Source organism: Sinohyriopsis cumingii, chromosome 11 (assembly GCF_028554795.1).
Source record: "Sinohyriopsis cumingii isolate HCF-2022 chromosome 11, ASM2855479v2, whole genome shotgun sequence".
NCBI lineage: Eukaryota > Metazoa > Mollusca > Bivalvia > Unionida > Unionidae > Sinohyriopsis > Sinohyriopsis cumingii.
Genome location: NC_142971.1, coordinates 97748041 through 97766025, shown reverse-complemented (window position 1 = coordinate 97766025; position 17985 = coordinate 97748041). Strand labels below are relative to the sequence as shown.

Below are 17985 nucleotides of genomic sequence, written 5' to 3'. Positions count from 1 at the left end.
ATCATACAAATGAGACAATCAATACACATATAATCATACAAATAAGACAGGCAATACATAGATAATCATACAAATGAGACAGTCAATACACAGATAATCATACAAACGAGACAGTCAATACACAGATAATCATACAAACGAGACAGTCAATACACACATAATCATACAAATGAGAGTCAATACGCAGATAATCATACAAATGAGACAGCCAATACACAGATAATCATACAAATGAGACAGTCAATACACAGATAATCATACAAACGAGACAGCCAATACACACATAATCATACAAATGAGAGTCAATACGCAGATAATCATACAAATGAGACAGCCAATACACAGCTAATCACACAAATGAGACAACCAATACACAGATAATCATACAACTGAGACAATCAATACACATATAATCATACAAATGAGACAGGCAATACATAGATAATCATACAAACGAGACAGCCAATACACACATAATCATACAAATGAGAGACAATACGCAGATAATCATACAAATGAGACAGCCAATACACATATAATCATACAAACGAGATAACCAATACACAGATAATCATACAAACGAGACAGCCAATACACAGATAATCATATAAATGAGACAATCAATACACAGATAATCATACAAATAAGACAGTCAATACACAGATAATCATACAAATGAGACAGCCAATACACAGATAATCATACAAATGAGACGACGAATACACAGATAATCATACAAATGAAACAACCAATACACAGACAATCATTTTTAAAACATTCAATTATCAATTATCAACATGTTTGTAAATATCACACTATCAGCTAGTTTTCTATTACTGCTTGAGGAGAAATTATAACAATAATTATGGAATTTTGAACATTGATATACAGTAAATAAAGATCATTATGGTATATATATATATATATATATATATATATATATATATATATATATATATATATATATATATATATACATACATACATACATACACCCACAGCAAATAAAGATCATTATGGTATGTTGTACATAGATAAACAGTAAACTCCTGATTTAATATTAACACCCAAGCAGAAAAATACACCCTGAGATGTGCATAATTCACGTATAAATGGTCTAAATGGTTCCAAGACAGGAACTGCCATATTTTATGTGTTCACCGAAGATGAAGATTCAGCTCCCTACTGATGGATGGATTGAGTCATGAGAATTCAAAATATGCAAGGCTGAAATGCAGTATACATGCAAATCAGGGGTTTACTGAACAGGGAAAAAGTTTAAGCTCAAGGGTTCAAGTCTTTTCAGAATGCTCTGGAAAATGTTTCCTTGCAACAAAACAGGTATGCCTGTATGTAACATGATCAGTTACTTGGCTGATAAATCATAATTATTAATACCATTCATATGCAAAAAATGTGCTCCGGTGGCAAATATCATTTTGATACTTGTTAGTATGGTTAATGTCATAACAGCACATGTATCAAACCAACTAAAACTGGTGTGATCATGTAACATCTGTTTTGTTCTTCTTTAAAGTGACAAATTACTCAAAACACTTTGGTTGTCAGTGCATTATGTTGTACTGGAACTATAGGAACATGTTTTACCCACAGCTCTTTTAGGACACAAGAAAACCACTAGACATTTTTTATATCCATGTAAACATTAATTCATTGTCAAGTCTACAGTCAGTTTTTCTGCTCTATTATTAAGTCAATTCTGTACCAGGAGTGACATTAAAACCTTGATTTTTAAGACTGAGGACTTCTCATTAAAAAATGTAAAAGACCTGAGAAACTGTTTCTGTCCCCATTTTAACCCTTTGAGGCAAGCTTATATATTATGTGGTTAATGTGTTATGTATATTTGTTTGTTAGTTTTAAAAATTTAATTTTTTTAACATGCTATTGCATTGTAACAATGTATGCTGGACTTGAACTTAATATCAGGATTTTTGCTCAAGTAAACAAGAAGGCCAACATTTGCTGACTTGGGTCAGGGTTTCGGAGTTTCCTAAGTGAATTTTACATGTTATTGTGTTGTAAATAAATAAGGCTCATTAGATAATTATAGATGGTTATTTTCCATTAGGTAATTTTTTTTAAAATAGAAAATGCTAATTGTGACCTGAGGTCAAGTAGAGAACTAAATAATCTTGTGATAAATGTGAGGATTTGGTCAGTCGTGTTTCAACACCTAGCACCTTCAAGTTATATCATGCTGTGACTGGTTTAGGCTGAAATTTATTTTCATCAAATTACTGAATTCAAGTGATTATTTTCTCTGGAAATACAAAAGTGCTCTTATAAAATTTTTGGATAATGACATTCACTGGAATTTTTAATATATTCAAACCTGGAATTATATTACTGTGATTCATTGAAAGACTGTTGACACATCAGCACTCCATAAGCTATAACAAACACATTATTGCCTTCAGTTTGGGATCTCTTTTCTTTGGGCCTTGTACCGAGTTTTATTCAGGACATTAAATTACTAGACTTGTGTCTGATCTAATTCTTGGATTATTTTGGGATTTAATTCACAATATCATAATTTCTTTTTTCTCATTTCACTTTGTATTCTAGGGAATGCTTGTTGTCTTTCACTCTTTTCTGTTACTTATTCTAAGAGCAAAGACTCGTAACCAATGTTGTATTCTATTTCCATCTGAGGCTATGCATGACAGAACAGCTAGAATGGTCACCCTTTTTTGAGGCTATGCATGACAGAACAGCTACAATGGTCAATCTCTTATGAGGATATGCATGACTGAACAGCTAGAATGGTCAATCTCTTATGAGGCTATGCATGACAGAACAGCTAGAATGGTCAACCTCTTATGAGAAGGCTATGCATACCTTTTGCAGTTAAAATGGTGAAGGGTGTCCACATTAAATAAATATGGGAAAAACAATGGTAAAATGTACTGCTGCTATGCAGAATGTGGTAAAATGTACTGCTGCTATGCAGAATGTGGTAAAATGTACTGCTGCTATGCAGAATGTGGTAAAATGTACTGCTGATATGCATAATGTGGTAAAATGTACTGCTGCTGTGCAGAATGTGGTAAAATGTACTGCTGATATGCATAATGTGGTAAAATGTACTGCTGCTATGCAGAATGTGGTAAAATGTACTGCTGCTATGCAGAATGTGGCAACCTCTCCTCAAGAGCATCACCTGGCTTTGACATTTCAGCATGCAGCCTCGTAAGTGAGCTGGCTTTTGATGAAGAGAACAAAATGGTAAAAATAGTTATGTATATTTGTACTGTGTACTGGCTTTTGTCCATGATTACATGTTATGTATATTTAATTTAAATTGTGTGATTGACTTTTGTCAATAACTGAGGGTAGAAGTTTGGGTCTGCCTGATTAATGTTATTTTTTTTAAAAACAACATATCACATAGATAATTTTTGTCTATGATTATAGTTTATACATTAAGATTATTATTATTTGTTGGTAAACAAGTTTACTTGGTTTTTGAGTTCTAGACACAATCTTGATTCTTACATTTGAATTTCTAGAAACATAGTGGAAATTTCTGTTAAGATTACTCTAATTCTGGTCCCTTAATTGTGTCTTAGGTTTAAATATAAGAAAGAAGTAAACATAAATTCTATATTCCTACTTTAACATCTGATTAATAAAATCAGTATTTTAGTTGTGTTCAGTTTTGAGATAACTTATTTAAATTATCAATTGCAATTACAAAGTGCTCAATAATACTTTCGGATTCGTTCACTATTTTGGGATTACTGAAAATTTGCTTAATAGAGACATTTTGGATTATATCATTGGATATATCAAGACTGTTAGCACATCAACACTACACTGGGCTACTGATACATCAACACATTCAGGATTGGAATTTATTTGGAACACCACTGGAATTCATTTGAAACATTCTATTTTTTGGACTTGAGATCGAACTTTTAGGAGTATTTGGGATTTAATTCACAATACTTTAAGTTCTTTTTTAGGGAAATAAATTATTTGTCAAATTTTACTGAAGATGTTGGTTTTCACTCTTTTCTGTTACTTAGCTTGAAACCGTATAGTGGTAGCAATATGCTATTCTGAGGCTGAATAAGGTGACTTGTTCATTGACCAAGTCTGACTTCACATTATAGGCCCATGTATAATAGTGTCTCTTCATTCTTTACTAGGACCTTGACTAAAGAAGATCAGAGGGTGGGAGGAGGGGGTCTTATAACAGTGACAGACAAGTATTACATAATCAAATTAGTTTTACCACACTGCCCCCACATACTACATTTTAATATTAGTAATATGTTATGTGTCAATCCTGTGCAGCTGAATTTGTCAGCTAAGAGGGAGGCTGATGGCCTCAACTGGAACAAAATAACTCACTTTAAAGAGAAGCATCCACTGTCACTAAACAGAAGCATTTTGAGTCACCATTTGTGCCGCCACCATTGAATTTGGTGAAATAATACCTTGGCTCTGGTTTGGTAAGGACTTAAGGTAGTAATGGTCATATGTGATCGCCAAAATGCAACCTTCACAATATCCTCCAAAGATGGTTAAGATAGCAGCAAGAGCCCTTACTTCAATGGCTTTTATTCTCATGAATGAGAGGTTGCTGTCGGTGAGGGATTGATACTTGATAGTGAAATCCATCCAGAGACTGTGCTTGCTGAAATATCATCACAGCCCTTTACAGGAAGAAAGAACCATTTCCTAACCTTCCTTGACCCTTTTGAAGCTGTCAAACAGAACTGAAGTCGCCAAACTGGGCAAAAGAATCTATCCCTGCCTGGCCTCACCACAGACATGTCTGAGACTGAGGATCTCTATAGAGGATGGAAATACTGAGGAAAGGTTTTTCTTTTTGCATGAAAACCTGTCTGACATAGCAGGAAAGGAGTTAGAATGACCACTGAACCATAAACATCTCCCCTGTATTGAGAGGGAATGCAGTTTGCTTCTTCACCACACTGCAGCTAGAAGGAAGACAGTTTTAAGTAAGACATTTTCAAACAAAGCCTCACTCAAAGGTTCATAATGATTTTATCAAGGCCTAAAAACACACGAGTTTTCATCTTGGCATCAAAGAGCAAGACCAGTCTCTTTAGCTGGGAGTAATTATTAAGATCTCCTAAGTGTGGATCCCAGCCAAAGGCACTATCCCTGGAGAACTTAAGTGTTTGAAGAGGCTGCCCTATAACTTTCCATTTTGGAGGCCAAACATCTAGCCTCAAAGAGTAGATAATCTGCTTTCATCAATGGCCATGAAGTACTCCTGATTGTAACTGAGTACAACACCCTGAGACTTGGACACACTGGTATTGATAGGAGTAAGGTTTGGGATATGTGGTGGAACTCCAGTAAAATAATATTTCTTGACTGTACCTCCACTTGAGGTGGCACTGAAATGTTGATCCTAGAGAAATTTGAGCTGAAAGAATCATTGTGTCTTCCAGATCAACAAAAGGAAAAGACAGACAGTAAATGGAGTCTGGAATCTTCCTTCGGGAGCCAGTCCTGCCAAGGAGTTTACAGTCCCCAGAGCTGAAAAGTAAAAGTGAACTTGAAAGGAGGTGTGGCCTGTAGAGTCCTCAAAATTTTGAGGATTTTATTCATCCACTGTGGGAACAAAACACACTTCCAAGATAGGTAAGGAAATTTCCTAAATAAATTAAATGCTGTGAAGGATTGAAATCTGATTTCCTTTAGGTCTGGCATCAACCGTAGTTAAGTCAATACCAACAAGGAAACATACTATTTAACAGGGACTGTTTCTTGCCATCGTGCAGCAGCCAGTCACTGAAATACTGGAGAAGGGAGATCCACAGACACCTCAAGTGCACAGACACTATTTCTATCACTCTGGTAAGGACCCTAACGCTGAGGTTAAACCAAATGAGAATTGGAAAACTTCCTGTCTGATAGAAAAATGGAAGTATTGTGCAGAGGGAAGACAGGGATGCTAAAATAGACATCCTGAAGTCTGTGCCTAATGATGCTCCAGAATGCAGTCTACATCTTTAATATCTCCTCTCAAAGAAATTTGTTTTGAATGTACCTAAAAATTCATAGAGTAGAGGCGATGACTGAATATTTTGTAGCCTCTCTACTATGCCTTTCTAAAGGGTATGTATCCCTTTTGGGTTATTTTTTGTTGTTGGAACAAGATGGGGGCCCTTGAGAGGAGGGAGTTTTGTGAAATGTAGACCTAAACCCTCCTTATCTATACCAAGAACCCACCTAATCTTTCACTGTGCCCACCCTTGCCTCTGAAAAGACAGGCACTGCAGGATAGGTACTGAATACCTAGAGTCACTCCCATGCCACTATTTTTAGACTTTCTAACCTTACTTTTCCAGCCCGCTTCAACAGGACTTGAAAAGAAAACAAGGGACCTATGTAGATGGTCCATCAGATCCATACAGGCAATGGAAGGTATGTGACAGCAGATAAGGTCTGTGTTTGCAGTGCAGCCCTAAGGAGGTTCTTGCTATGGTCTAGCAAAACATTTGAGCTGCCCCCAAGTGACATCTCTGTAAAGATGGAGCAACTTCACCAATAGCACCATAGTTGTAGACAAGGTTATGTTGCTGTTGTTGTAGGGTTTAACGCCATTTTTCAGCACACGATACGCTAAACATGGCGGCCAGTATTAATGGTGGAGGAAGAACCCAGAATAACCACCAGAAAGAACCAACAACCCACAAGACGCTACTGGCAAGCTTTCTCACATACCCACATTGGCTGAATCTGAGACTTGAACCCAAGCAGACAGAGGTGAGATGGCAGTGATCCGTAACAGAGTGCGCTTTAGACCACTTGGGGCCCCGACAAGGTTATGTCTTCATGTCTTGGCTACTGTTTCCAATAATTACTGCATGGCAACAGATGATTAAAAGCATTAAGCCACTGGGAACAGGTCAACATGTGATGCTATAGTAATAATTGACCTAGCTTTTGCATCTAAAACCTCACATGTGTTTTCAAATCCACACCAAAGAGTCAGGTGCTAATTTTAATAATGAGTGTTCCAAACTAAAGACTGTTAAAGGACTGAAATTCCATCAATAAAACAATGTCTCTATTTTTTTCACTTACAACTAGGATCAGATCCCAAAAGATTCTTTTTCCTACAACATAACTTACATTATAAACCAATCTTGGTCAGCCTAACCCATATCTACTCTATTTTATGTTCACCCATTTCCAGGCTGGTTCCCATTTTTCCATACCATTAGTACCGTGTGTCCTAAAGGTCTCACAGCAGCTATGGAGACTGACCACTCCTCATGCTGCCTTGCAGATTGTAAAATCTGTGAGTTCCTTTACCATGTTAGAGTGCGGAAGCAGAGCAGAACTGCTCTTGATGCAGACCCTGAAAGTTTTTCCATGCTGAAAAGCATTGGGATATCCCTAGAGTCCAAGGTAAATTTGAATTACTGCCTTATCAAATGATCACGTCTCTTCCTCTTCTACCACATGGATTGACTGGTGGGAAAGGTTATGATATGCTATCAGGGGAGGGTGAAACCTCTTCTGATCATTGGCAAAATGATTAGAATCTACCAGAAAAGATAAAATGTTATTGTTCTCAAAACAACCTCAAGAGATGTGAGACTATTAGAACTGGAATGATCCCTCATTGGGGAGAATGGGATGTAGGGACTTGGATCATCCCATGACTACTCATCAAGCTGAGAAAAAGCTGTTTCTTCATAAAGGAGGTAACAGCTGTTCTCTAAGGGAAGATGCTCTCTTTTATTTGATGGGATTCACTCAATCCCAGTATGGGAAGGTACATCTATAGTTGATTGGGATTCAGTGGGAGAGGAGGAGGAATGCACTTTCTCACTCCCTTTCATTGGACACCCATTTTTGGTGAGGTATCTGATACTTTCAGATCATGTTCCACAATTTATGAATATGCTGTATTGTAAAGGTGGGTGGTATGGGTGTTCCATGGAGATTTGTTTGCACCCACTTACCCACACCATGTGACAACTGAAATAAAAATTTCTTTCTCAACAGAAGTTGATGTTTAACAACAACAAGGGTTGCTTTAGCTGCATTGTTACCTGTAGTACTTACTCGTGAGTAAAAACCTCAATGTCATTAGTACTAACCAAGGTGTAATGGAGGTTAAGATACTACTTACTCATGAGTAAAAATATCAGTCATTAGTACTAACCAAGGTGTAACAAGGTCAATATACTATTTACTCATGAGTAAAAATCTCAATGTCAATAGTACTAAGGTGTAATGAAGGTCAAGATACTACTTATTCATCAGTAATCCTCAATGTCATTAGTACTAACCAAGCTGTAACAGAGGTCAAGATGCTACTTACTCATGAGTAAAAACGACAATGTCATTAGGTAACAGAGGTTATGACACTACTTACTCATAAGTAAAAATACAATGTCAATAGTACTAACCAAGGTATAATAGAGGTCAAGATACATGATCTATAAATTAAACTTGTGCCACAAACATTAAAAAAAATGACTGGAGGAACATGTGAACTCTAGTAATGTGACTAGATGATTAATTAGTTGTTAATAACACACAATGCATTAAACAGCAGTAACGAAAAAGGAAATGCATATCTTGCACTAAATGTAAACATGAATACAATTATATGGATAATATTCAAATGATCTTTGATGACACACAAGAAATTTTTCATCCAACAAGGTAATTCCTGAACTCATGATGGTGGAAAGGATAAGAAGCTAATCATACCACACAATGAAATTATCATTCTGGACTATAAACAAACCTCTGGCTAACAGACTGATAGAATATGTTTGCTAATCAACAGGAATATGAATATGAGGTCCTGAACAACAATTAAACATCAACTAATGATAGTTTTTGTTTGAGCAAGAATTCCCCCATTGTCATCTGAAAAAGATTTATGAGATGGTAGTATGTATGGGCCTATGATGTGGCATCACAATAGGTCAATGTACACATTCTAGAACTTTCTAGAATTGGGGAGGAAAGATACATCTGGCATGGACAAGGGTTTTCCATTGCAGAAAGGGTAAGCTACACAATACTGACATGCAAATTTATGCTAAGATACACTGCTGTGTTGCTGGATGAGATGGCATCTCATCAGTGATAGGGGTATTTTGCAGTTGGCTTCATAAGAGGGGGAGAGGGTCAATTGAGTTGCTGTCTGTCCAGCTGTCTGACTTACCACTTTACTCCTGTTAGCCAGTTGTCTGTAGTCTTTTGCCATATTGTGGATCTCTCCTTGTAGCTGACTGATCTCCAACTGGGCATTCTCCAGCTGAATAAAAAGATCATCAACAAGTCAGCAGGCTTTATATTGCTGTTCCTCGCTTCTCAATATCTTTATTAACAAACCTCGAGCATTTAAAATAAACAGGTGTTAAAACTTGCAGTATGGTGAATGTAAAATGTGTATTTTTCACATAATAATAGCTATTATATTAAAGATTAGTAAAATGACTCCAAATCTCATTCATGAATAAATATGAGACCCAACTGGACAGATACTGCTCATCTGGATGACATCTACTCCATAGCAAAATACAAGAGTAAATAGTGAAGAAATCTGGCTTAACAGTAATCATTCCTTAGAAATTTATTTCAATGCTACCGACTGCATATGGTGTGAATATAAAATTTTGATGGTTTCTCTATTTTTTGTATCTTCATCCATAGCTATATTTTGTATCCTCATCTATATTTATTTTTGGTATTTTGATCCATATCTGATGCCGCAGACACATCATTTATGCAACACCTGAAGGCTTTTATGCCACAATGCTTTCTACCTAATTTGGTTAAATTCTGTCCATCTGTTTCTTTTTGAGAAACAGTTCTTCAATTGTTATTCTATTTTTTAATGGTGTCTTTACGCGGATGAATCTGATCTGTATCCATCTGTCAGCCCTTCATGCTAGAATACTTTCAGTCAAATTATGTTCAGCAGTTTTTGAGAAGTGACTTAAAGGTTGTTCTAATCTTAGTAACAGCCTTATGGCCATATGAGCTAACCCCCCAAAACCTCTAGGATTAGTAGACTGGCTTTAAGATTATCTTAAAAAGCAATGGTCACAGTACAGAAACATGCCAACAATTGCATCTTATTTGTATTTTTAAATAGGTACAATATGTAATTAAATTATTTCCTTAGACCATAAAATATTGTGGATCAGTGTGGCACACAAACTGAGAACACAAAGGAAATGCATGTCATGGATTTTTGCATTCTTTCATGATCAGACTAACTTACATTCTTCCATGATCAGACTAGCTTACACTGTTCTATGATCAGACCAGCTTACATTCTTCCATGATCAGACCAGCTTACATTCTTCCATGATCAGACTAGCTTACATTCTTCCCTGATCAGACCATCTTACATTCTTCCATGATCAGACTAGCTTACATTCTTCTCTGATCAGACTAGCTTACACTCTTCCATGATCAGACCAGCTTACATTTTTCCATGATCAGACAAGCTTACACTCTTCCATGATCAGACCAGCTTGAATTCTTCCATGATTAGACCAGCTTGAATTCTTCCATGATCAGACCAGCTTACATTCTTCCATGATCAGACCAGCTTACATTCTTCCATGATCAGACCAGCTTACATTCTTCCATGATCAGACTAGCTTACACTCTTTCATGATCAGACCAGCTGACATTTTTCCATGATCAGACAAGCTTACACTCTTCCATGATCAGACTAGCTTACATTCTTCCATGATCAGACAAGCTTACATTCTTCCATGATCAGACTAGCTTACACTGTTCCATGATCAGACCAGCTTGAATTCTCCCATGATCAGAATAGCTTATATTTTCCATGATCAGACCAGCTTACATTCTTCCATGATCAGACTAGCTTACATTCTTCCATGATCAGACCACCTTACATTCTTCCGTGATCAGACCAGCTTACATTCTTTCATGATCAGACTAGCTTACATTCTTCCATGATCAGACCAGCTTACATTCTTCCTTGATCAGACCAGCTTACATTCTTTCATGATCAGACCAGCTTACATTCTTCCATGATCAGACCACCTTACACTCTTCCATGATCAGACCACCTTACATTCTTCCATGATCAGACCAGCTTACATTCTTCCATGATCAGACCAGCTTACACTGTTCCATGATCAGACTAGCTTACATTCTTCCATGATCAGACTAGCTTACACTCTTCCATGATCAGACCAACTTACAATTTTCCATCATCAGACTAGCTTACATTCTTCCATGATCAGACTAACTTACACTGTTTGTGCACTTTTTGTTACATCAAACTGCATTCAAACATTAAAGTTTACATGCTGTTTAAGTACATGTATTTTTCTGTTTAAAAAAAAACAAACTCATTTGTGTAAATATTTGGTATGTGATTACTAGACTTTGAAACTGATGTAAGAATAAAAATTATATATGGTTTGCTCTGTGCATACATTTTCAAAAGCCATCATGAAAGACTCTGAATTCTTGGTACCACTTTCTTTATGTTCCAATAAACATTGCTAACAGCAAACCATGTATAAACCCCATAATAAAGAAGTTCTATGGGCAAATCACAATCAAATATTAAAGTCTCAAGTGCTGACTAAAAATAAATCTATTAGCGAATATGAACTAAAATATAAAACTGACTTCATACAAGCTTTCAGGATGTAAGCATGCAAAATGAAAAAATAATTGCATTGAAAAAGTAATACATGGTGATAACCTAACCTACATTGGCATGCCAGAATTGATGAAACCTTTGACAGTATCATCAATGTAATTGACCAATTAATCACTAAGAAATAATTTGCTGTTTATGTTTATCTGTGGCCTAAACATGAAGGATTTGTGTCTCAACAATGTATGAGATATTATTTTAGTCCTGCACCAGCTGAAATGAGTGGTCTTCTCTTAAAAGATCTTTACTGTAAACACAAAATGTCAACTGAACAATTACAGGTAGTTACAGAATTTTACATGAAAGGTGAAAGTCTCAAAACAACTACAAAAATGTTCTTAAGTTGGCCACTTCGTGACTTGAGTAAATCTGAATGGCAAGGAAATGTGGAAAACAATGACCACTGTGGAGACAGAAAACCCACTGATGAATATGGAGATCATCTTCTCAGACTGACAAAGCAAAACAGATGACAAAATCTGAAATTCTGGATAGTTACAACCAACAGTTATCTACAAAAGCATCTATTTAAAAAGTTCAGCACTGACTGTATGATCATGGTTACAAGAAACACCAAGTCTGGTATTTGCTATTAACAGAAAGAAATTTCTTCAAGTGTTGCATGCAAGTGAAAGAACGTCTCAAGGTTGAAACATATTGGATTAAAATAATATTTTCAAGCAATCCAATGAAACCTGAGTGTCATTACCAGCAAAAATCATCTGTGTGTGGAGACACAGTGATGATGTTTACTGACCAGAGTGCCTAAAATTAGATGGAAGTAATGTCAGTGTAGGTGCTTACATAGAATTACATAAAAGTATCTGGGTAGGTGCTTACATAGAATTACATGGAAGTAATGTCAGGGTCAGTGTTGACATAGAATTAGATGGAAGTAATATCAGGGTAGGTATTGACATATAATTAGACGGAAGTAATGTCAGGGTAGATGTTACATACAATAACATGGAAGCAATGTCAGGGTAGGTGTTGACATATAATTAGATGGAAGTAATGTGAGGGTAGATGTTTATATAGAATTACATGGAAGCAATGTCAGGGTAGGTGCTGACATATAATTAGATGGAAGTAATGTGAGGGTAGATGTTTACATAGAATTACATGGAAACAATGTCAGGGTAGGTGTTGACATATAATTAGATGGAAGTAATGTGAGGGTATGTGCTAACATAGAATTAGATGGAAGTAATGTCAGGGTATGTGCTAACATAGAATTAGATGGAAGTAATGTCAGGGTAGATGTTTACATACAATAACATGGAAGCAATGTCAGGGCATGTGCTAACATAGAATTAGAAGTAATGTCAGGGTATGTGCTAACAGAATTAGATGGAAGTAATGTCAGGGTAGATGTTTACATATAATTAGATGGAAGTAATGTCAGGGTAGGTGCTGACATATAATTAGATGAAAGTAATGTCAGGGTAGGTGCTAACATAGAATTAGATGGAAGTAATGTCAGAGTAGATGTTTACATAGAATTAGATGGAAGTAATGTCAGGGTATGTGCTAACATAGAATTAGATGGAAGTAATGACAGGGTAGATGTTTACATAGAATTACATGGAAGTAATATCAATGTCAGGGTAGGTACCATATTTTGGGCTGCATCATGTATCATGGAGTGGGTACTTGGATCCATGATGGAAATATTAATATCGAGAAGTACATTAAAATATTCTTAGTTGTCATTGTTGCCACAAACGTTGGAAATTCAAAACTAATCTTTCAAGACTAAAATGCGCCTTCGAACATTTCTGCATTGTCTTGTAATTAGGACAATCCTGAATAGCCATCACCTGATTTGAACAGAAAATAGAATTTGTGGCATATTCTCATAGTCAGTCTCAGAAAATCCCTCCAGGCAATCAAAACTCACAAAGATGTAGTGACTCCTCAGACATCCATGAGTGTAGTTGAATGGTACAAGATACCAGTAATCCCTGTAATCTTTGCTATGCACAAGTCTAAGTATTGGCAGTGAAGTGTCCTTGCAATCAAATGGTACAACATGCCAGTAATCCCCAGTAATCTGTGCTGTGCACAAGTCTAATTACTGGCAGGACTATGATTCATGCTTGCCCATGAATTGTACAACATGGCATTAAACCGTGTAATTTTTTATATATGCATTAGTCTTTATTTGTAGTACCATATCCTTACAGTTGAATCGTGAAACAATAGCAGTAATCCCCAGTAATCTTTGATATGCTTGAGTCTACTTACTGGCAGAACTATGATCATGCTTTTCTTGTTACATAAGGGACACTGACCACCAAAAAAATGTTCTCTTAAAATAAACCACAAATGAAAACCCTGACCATACTCATGAAGGATATTCTACAAATTCGCATACCATTAGAGTAAACTAGAAAACTTGAAAACGTACATGGGGAAAAATTTGGGACAGTCTAACATAACATGTATGACAAAAATTAAGAAAGCATACCTGCATGAAAGAAAACTAAATCCACATCTGCACACGCTCATGCCATGGTAGTAAGTACTAGACAAAGACAATACCTGTGTGTGCATGGGCTGCACGTGCGGAGATGCAGATGAAGAAGAGGCTGCAGTTGAGTAGGGGATTCTCACCTCCTGTTGTGTTTTCTCAGTTTCTTTTTGTGCATCTGTCATGTTAGACCGCCATGTCATCTCATTATTTTCTAGTTTCTCCTTTAAGGCTTCTAACTCCTTGTAGGATTCCTGAAGCTTGTTGTATTCAGCTGATAGATGAAGGTTCTCCCTCCTTGACCTGGACAAACAGGCAGGCAGACATTTTAGCAGGTAAATATTCTAATAATAACAGACATTACAACCAGATTTATAATCTCCTTGGAGGGCAGGAAATATTATTTGTAAATGTGAAGACTGGAGTTTTAAGTGAGAGAACAAGTGACACTGAGTAGTACTGGTGGTCATGACCATCTTTCCATATATATCAGCTTATAAGCCCAACTGCAAACAACAAATATCCTGATCTGCTCCAGCACAATGCACCTGAAGAAAAGGGTATATGTTTTTTGTTCTGCTGATTATTGCTAACAAACTGCAAAGACCCAGATCAGCCAGCACATTATGCAATGACAATCTGGGTTTGTGCATTTTGCAGTTCTACTCAACTTATAAGCATGTATATACTGTACACTATAATTATATTCTCAGCAAAAATACCTAAGTACATTTTTATAACATATTCCAAATCCTGCACTAATAAACTGCAAGTGTTGATTAAGAGAGCAATATGAAGTGTTACGACAACTATACTGCTAAGTAAAACTGGACCCTGAAATCAAATGGTTGGCCTGTTGGTTAATACACTGCCCTTTAGTTCTAAAAGTTTAGTTTATTGTTTGACTATATAACCTGTGTTTCTTGACACTTTCATTGGAATCACTGGCTTGTATCTTTTGGATGAATAAATTAAATGGCACCTCCCTGTGCAGAAGGAGGTGCCTCTGATGGCATTGAAAAACAAATGTGCTGAATGCTGCTACAAACAATTTTTCTGTATCCTGGAGTGTGCAATGGCACATCTTCTTGTAATATTCACAACTGACAGTGTTGCAGTAAATGGTATGTAGATTGACAAATTGATAAGCTATGGCCAATTACAATTATGAATGACATTATCAAAGTCAAATAATCTTGGATATGGTCCTGTAAAATCTATTGCATATTAATTATTTTGGATGTAGTCCTGTGAAGTTTATAATACAACAATTATATTGAATGTAGTCCTGTGCAGTTTATAATAAACTATCTTGTATGTGGTCCTGTGAAATTGATTACAGATTAATTATCTTGGATTTGGCCCTGTGAAATTGATTACACATTAATTATCTTGGATATAGCCCTGTGAAATTCATTACACATTAATTATCTTGGACATAGTCCTGTGAAGTCTATTATGCATTAATTATCTTGGATGTGGTCCTGTGAAATTGATTAGACATTATCTTGGACACAGTACTGTGAGACTGATTACACTTTAAGTATCTTGGACACAGTCCTGTGAAGTCTATTACACATTAATATAGTTGTTGTAGTTGTTGTAGGGTTTAACGCCATTTTTCAGCACATGATAGGCTATACATGGCGGCCAGTATTAATGGTGGAGGAAGAACCCAGGAAAACCCCGGAAAGAACCACCAACCCTCGAGAAGCTACTGGCAAGCTTTCTCACATACCCACATTGGCTGAATCCAAGACTCGAACCTATGCAGACAGAGGTGAGACGGCAGTGATCCGTAACGGAGAGCGCTTTAGACCACTCGGCCACTCGGGGCCCCCATTAATATAGTAAATTAAATAAAGAGAAAAGAGCTGAAGACTACTTTCTAGATATTCTTGTAATGAATTTGTTAGTTTACTTTAGCACAAATATTGTAGATGACAGCTGTTCTAGTACACTAAGACTAAAAGCTTGCAAAATTCATGTGAGGTTCAACTTTCATAACAGATTATAGAAAACACATGGATGGTGAACTTACATTTTCATTTCAGCTTCAATAGCTTGGATCCGTTTCCTGAGACAAGCACATTCCTCCTTTAGACTGCTGAACTCTCCAGCTGGAAAGGTAAACATAAGCATTCAGTTGACACCTTCAATGAGGATGTTTAACTGATCACAAAACAAGAAAGTCCCATACAGAAGCTATCTACGGTAGAAAGTCCCATACAGCACCTATCTACAGTAAGAAGTCCCTTGATGTAACTAGGCTAGATTTAGAGTTACCAGACATTATAATGAGGCATTTGTTACCCCAAAAATGTTTTATGTTGTTATGCAGGTTTTATTTTCTTGAAGAGTTTTTTTTAAAGAAAATTGGTTTAAAAGAAACTAATACATTGGAACCTTCCCTTGTGACATCATACTCTGGGACCAATATGTGATCTCTATAGATGTGTGGCACCTGGACACAATTAAGTCTTTTGAGCATTCACAGTTAATATGTGCAACCAAATTTACTGTCTCTTGAGACAAGTGGTTTGTTAGACAAGGCAATCTTTCAAACAAGCTTGACTAGCAATGTGTATCTACCAAAAAAACTTAACAATATGGATCAAACCAATTATATATTTTCTGATATTCTGTGTTAATGCCAAATCAACATCATGCAGAGAACTAAAACTGGGTTAAAGAACAGTGATCCATCCTTGCTATTAGATAAGACATCAGAATCTCTTAAAATAACAGTAAAATTACTGTATAACTCTACAACCTCCTTTCCTACCAGATAGTATACATTCAACATTCAGTCCATTTTTATGGACAGTCCCAAATGTATCCATCAACAAGAAATGGAGCTGTGACAAGACAGCAAAGCTTGCATGCACGTATGTAGACTTACACATAAATGATGTACATTTACAAAGACCAATACTACAGCTCTCAATTATATCAGTTGTACATAAGTAGACTAACACATAAATGGTGTACATTTGCAAAGACCAATGCTGTGGCTCTCTATGACAGTGATGGTAAAGCATAGTATAAACTCACCTGTACTCAGGTGCAAACAACCTAAAAATGAACTAGAGTGAAAAAGTCCTTTATTAATGAATTTGTTGCTATTTGTCTTTTCCCTGATGACCTCAATTATGGTGAACAAGATGAATAAATACCCACCTGTCTTCATTCAAGTAAGGTATACAATTATACAATCCAAGCAAAAGGGAAACTCAAACTTGTATAAAAAATACTTTCTACAAATTGAAAAATTCATATGTGTATAAGCAACTTGAAGAAACTCAACATATTGTACAGGTAAATCATAGTCAACAAAGTTCATTTGAAAAAGCACTGAAACTGCACACAAATTAACTTAAATGAACAAAAATTATGCATTCCTTATAGAAGAATCTAAATCATCATTCAACACTGTTTGAAAATTAGAGCAATATAAAGAGAAAATAAAACACAAAATTAGTTCACTATGAATTTCCAATCTTATATCCTACATGCTAGCAACACTGCAACTCTCAAGAATTGTTTTAAAAAAATATTGTATAAAAAAATAGTTTATGTAATGCAGTTTATGACTAAATGAGATGAACATGAGAGCTGAAAATATTTAAAAATATGATTAGACAAGTGTCTTATTACTGGAGTAAGCACAAAACTTATATATACCTGGGTGTGAAGTGATACTGCTTTTGTGCAATGTGATGAATGGTTTAGTTTACAAAGGAACACTGTCTTAGCTAACAAATAGTGTCCTGATAGTCATGATGTACTGCACAGTATATTATAACAAGACTGCAAC

General features: G+C 36.0%; 1 protein-coding gene across 9 annotated transcripts in view; it reads right to left on the bottom strand.

Annotated features, from left to right (window-relative positions):
- LOC149789081 (uncharacterized) overlaps window positions 1–17985 on the bottom strand; it is a 209356-nt gene that overhangs the window by 9770 nt on the left and 181601 nt on the right. For 8 of the 9 annotated variants that reach the window (XR_016424299.1, XR_016424304.1, XR_016424305.1 and 5 more), the window contains 3 exons: window positions 16210–16288; window positions 14240–14471; window positions 9203–9295 (listed from right to left, as the gene is read on the bottom strand). Coding sequence is in view for 1 of the 9 variants with exons in the window: in XM_089975266.1 (XP_089831392.1) it covers window positions 9203–9295; window positions 14240–14471; window positions 16210–16288 (404 nt within the window). In the remaining 8 variants the exon portion in view is untranslated. The remainder of the gene's footprint in view (window positions 1–9202; window positions 9296–14239; window positions 14472–16209; window positions 16289–17985) is intronic. The other variant, XR_016424303.1, reaches the window with a different exon arrangement.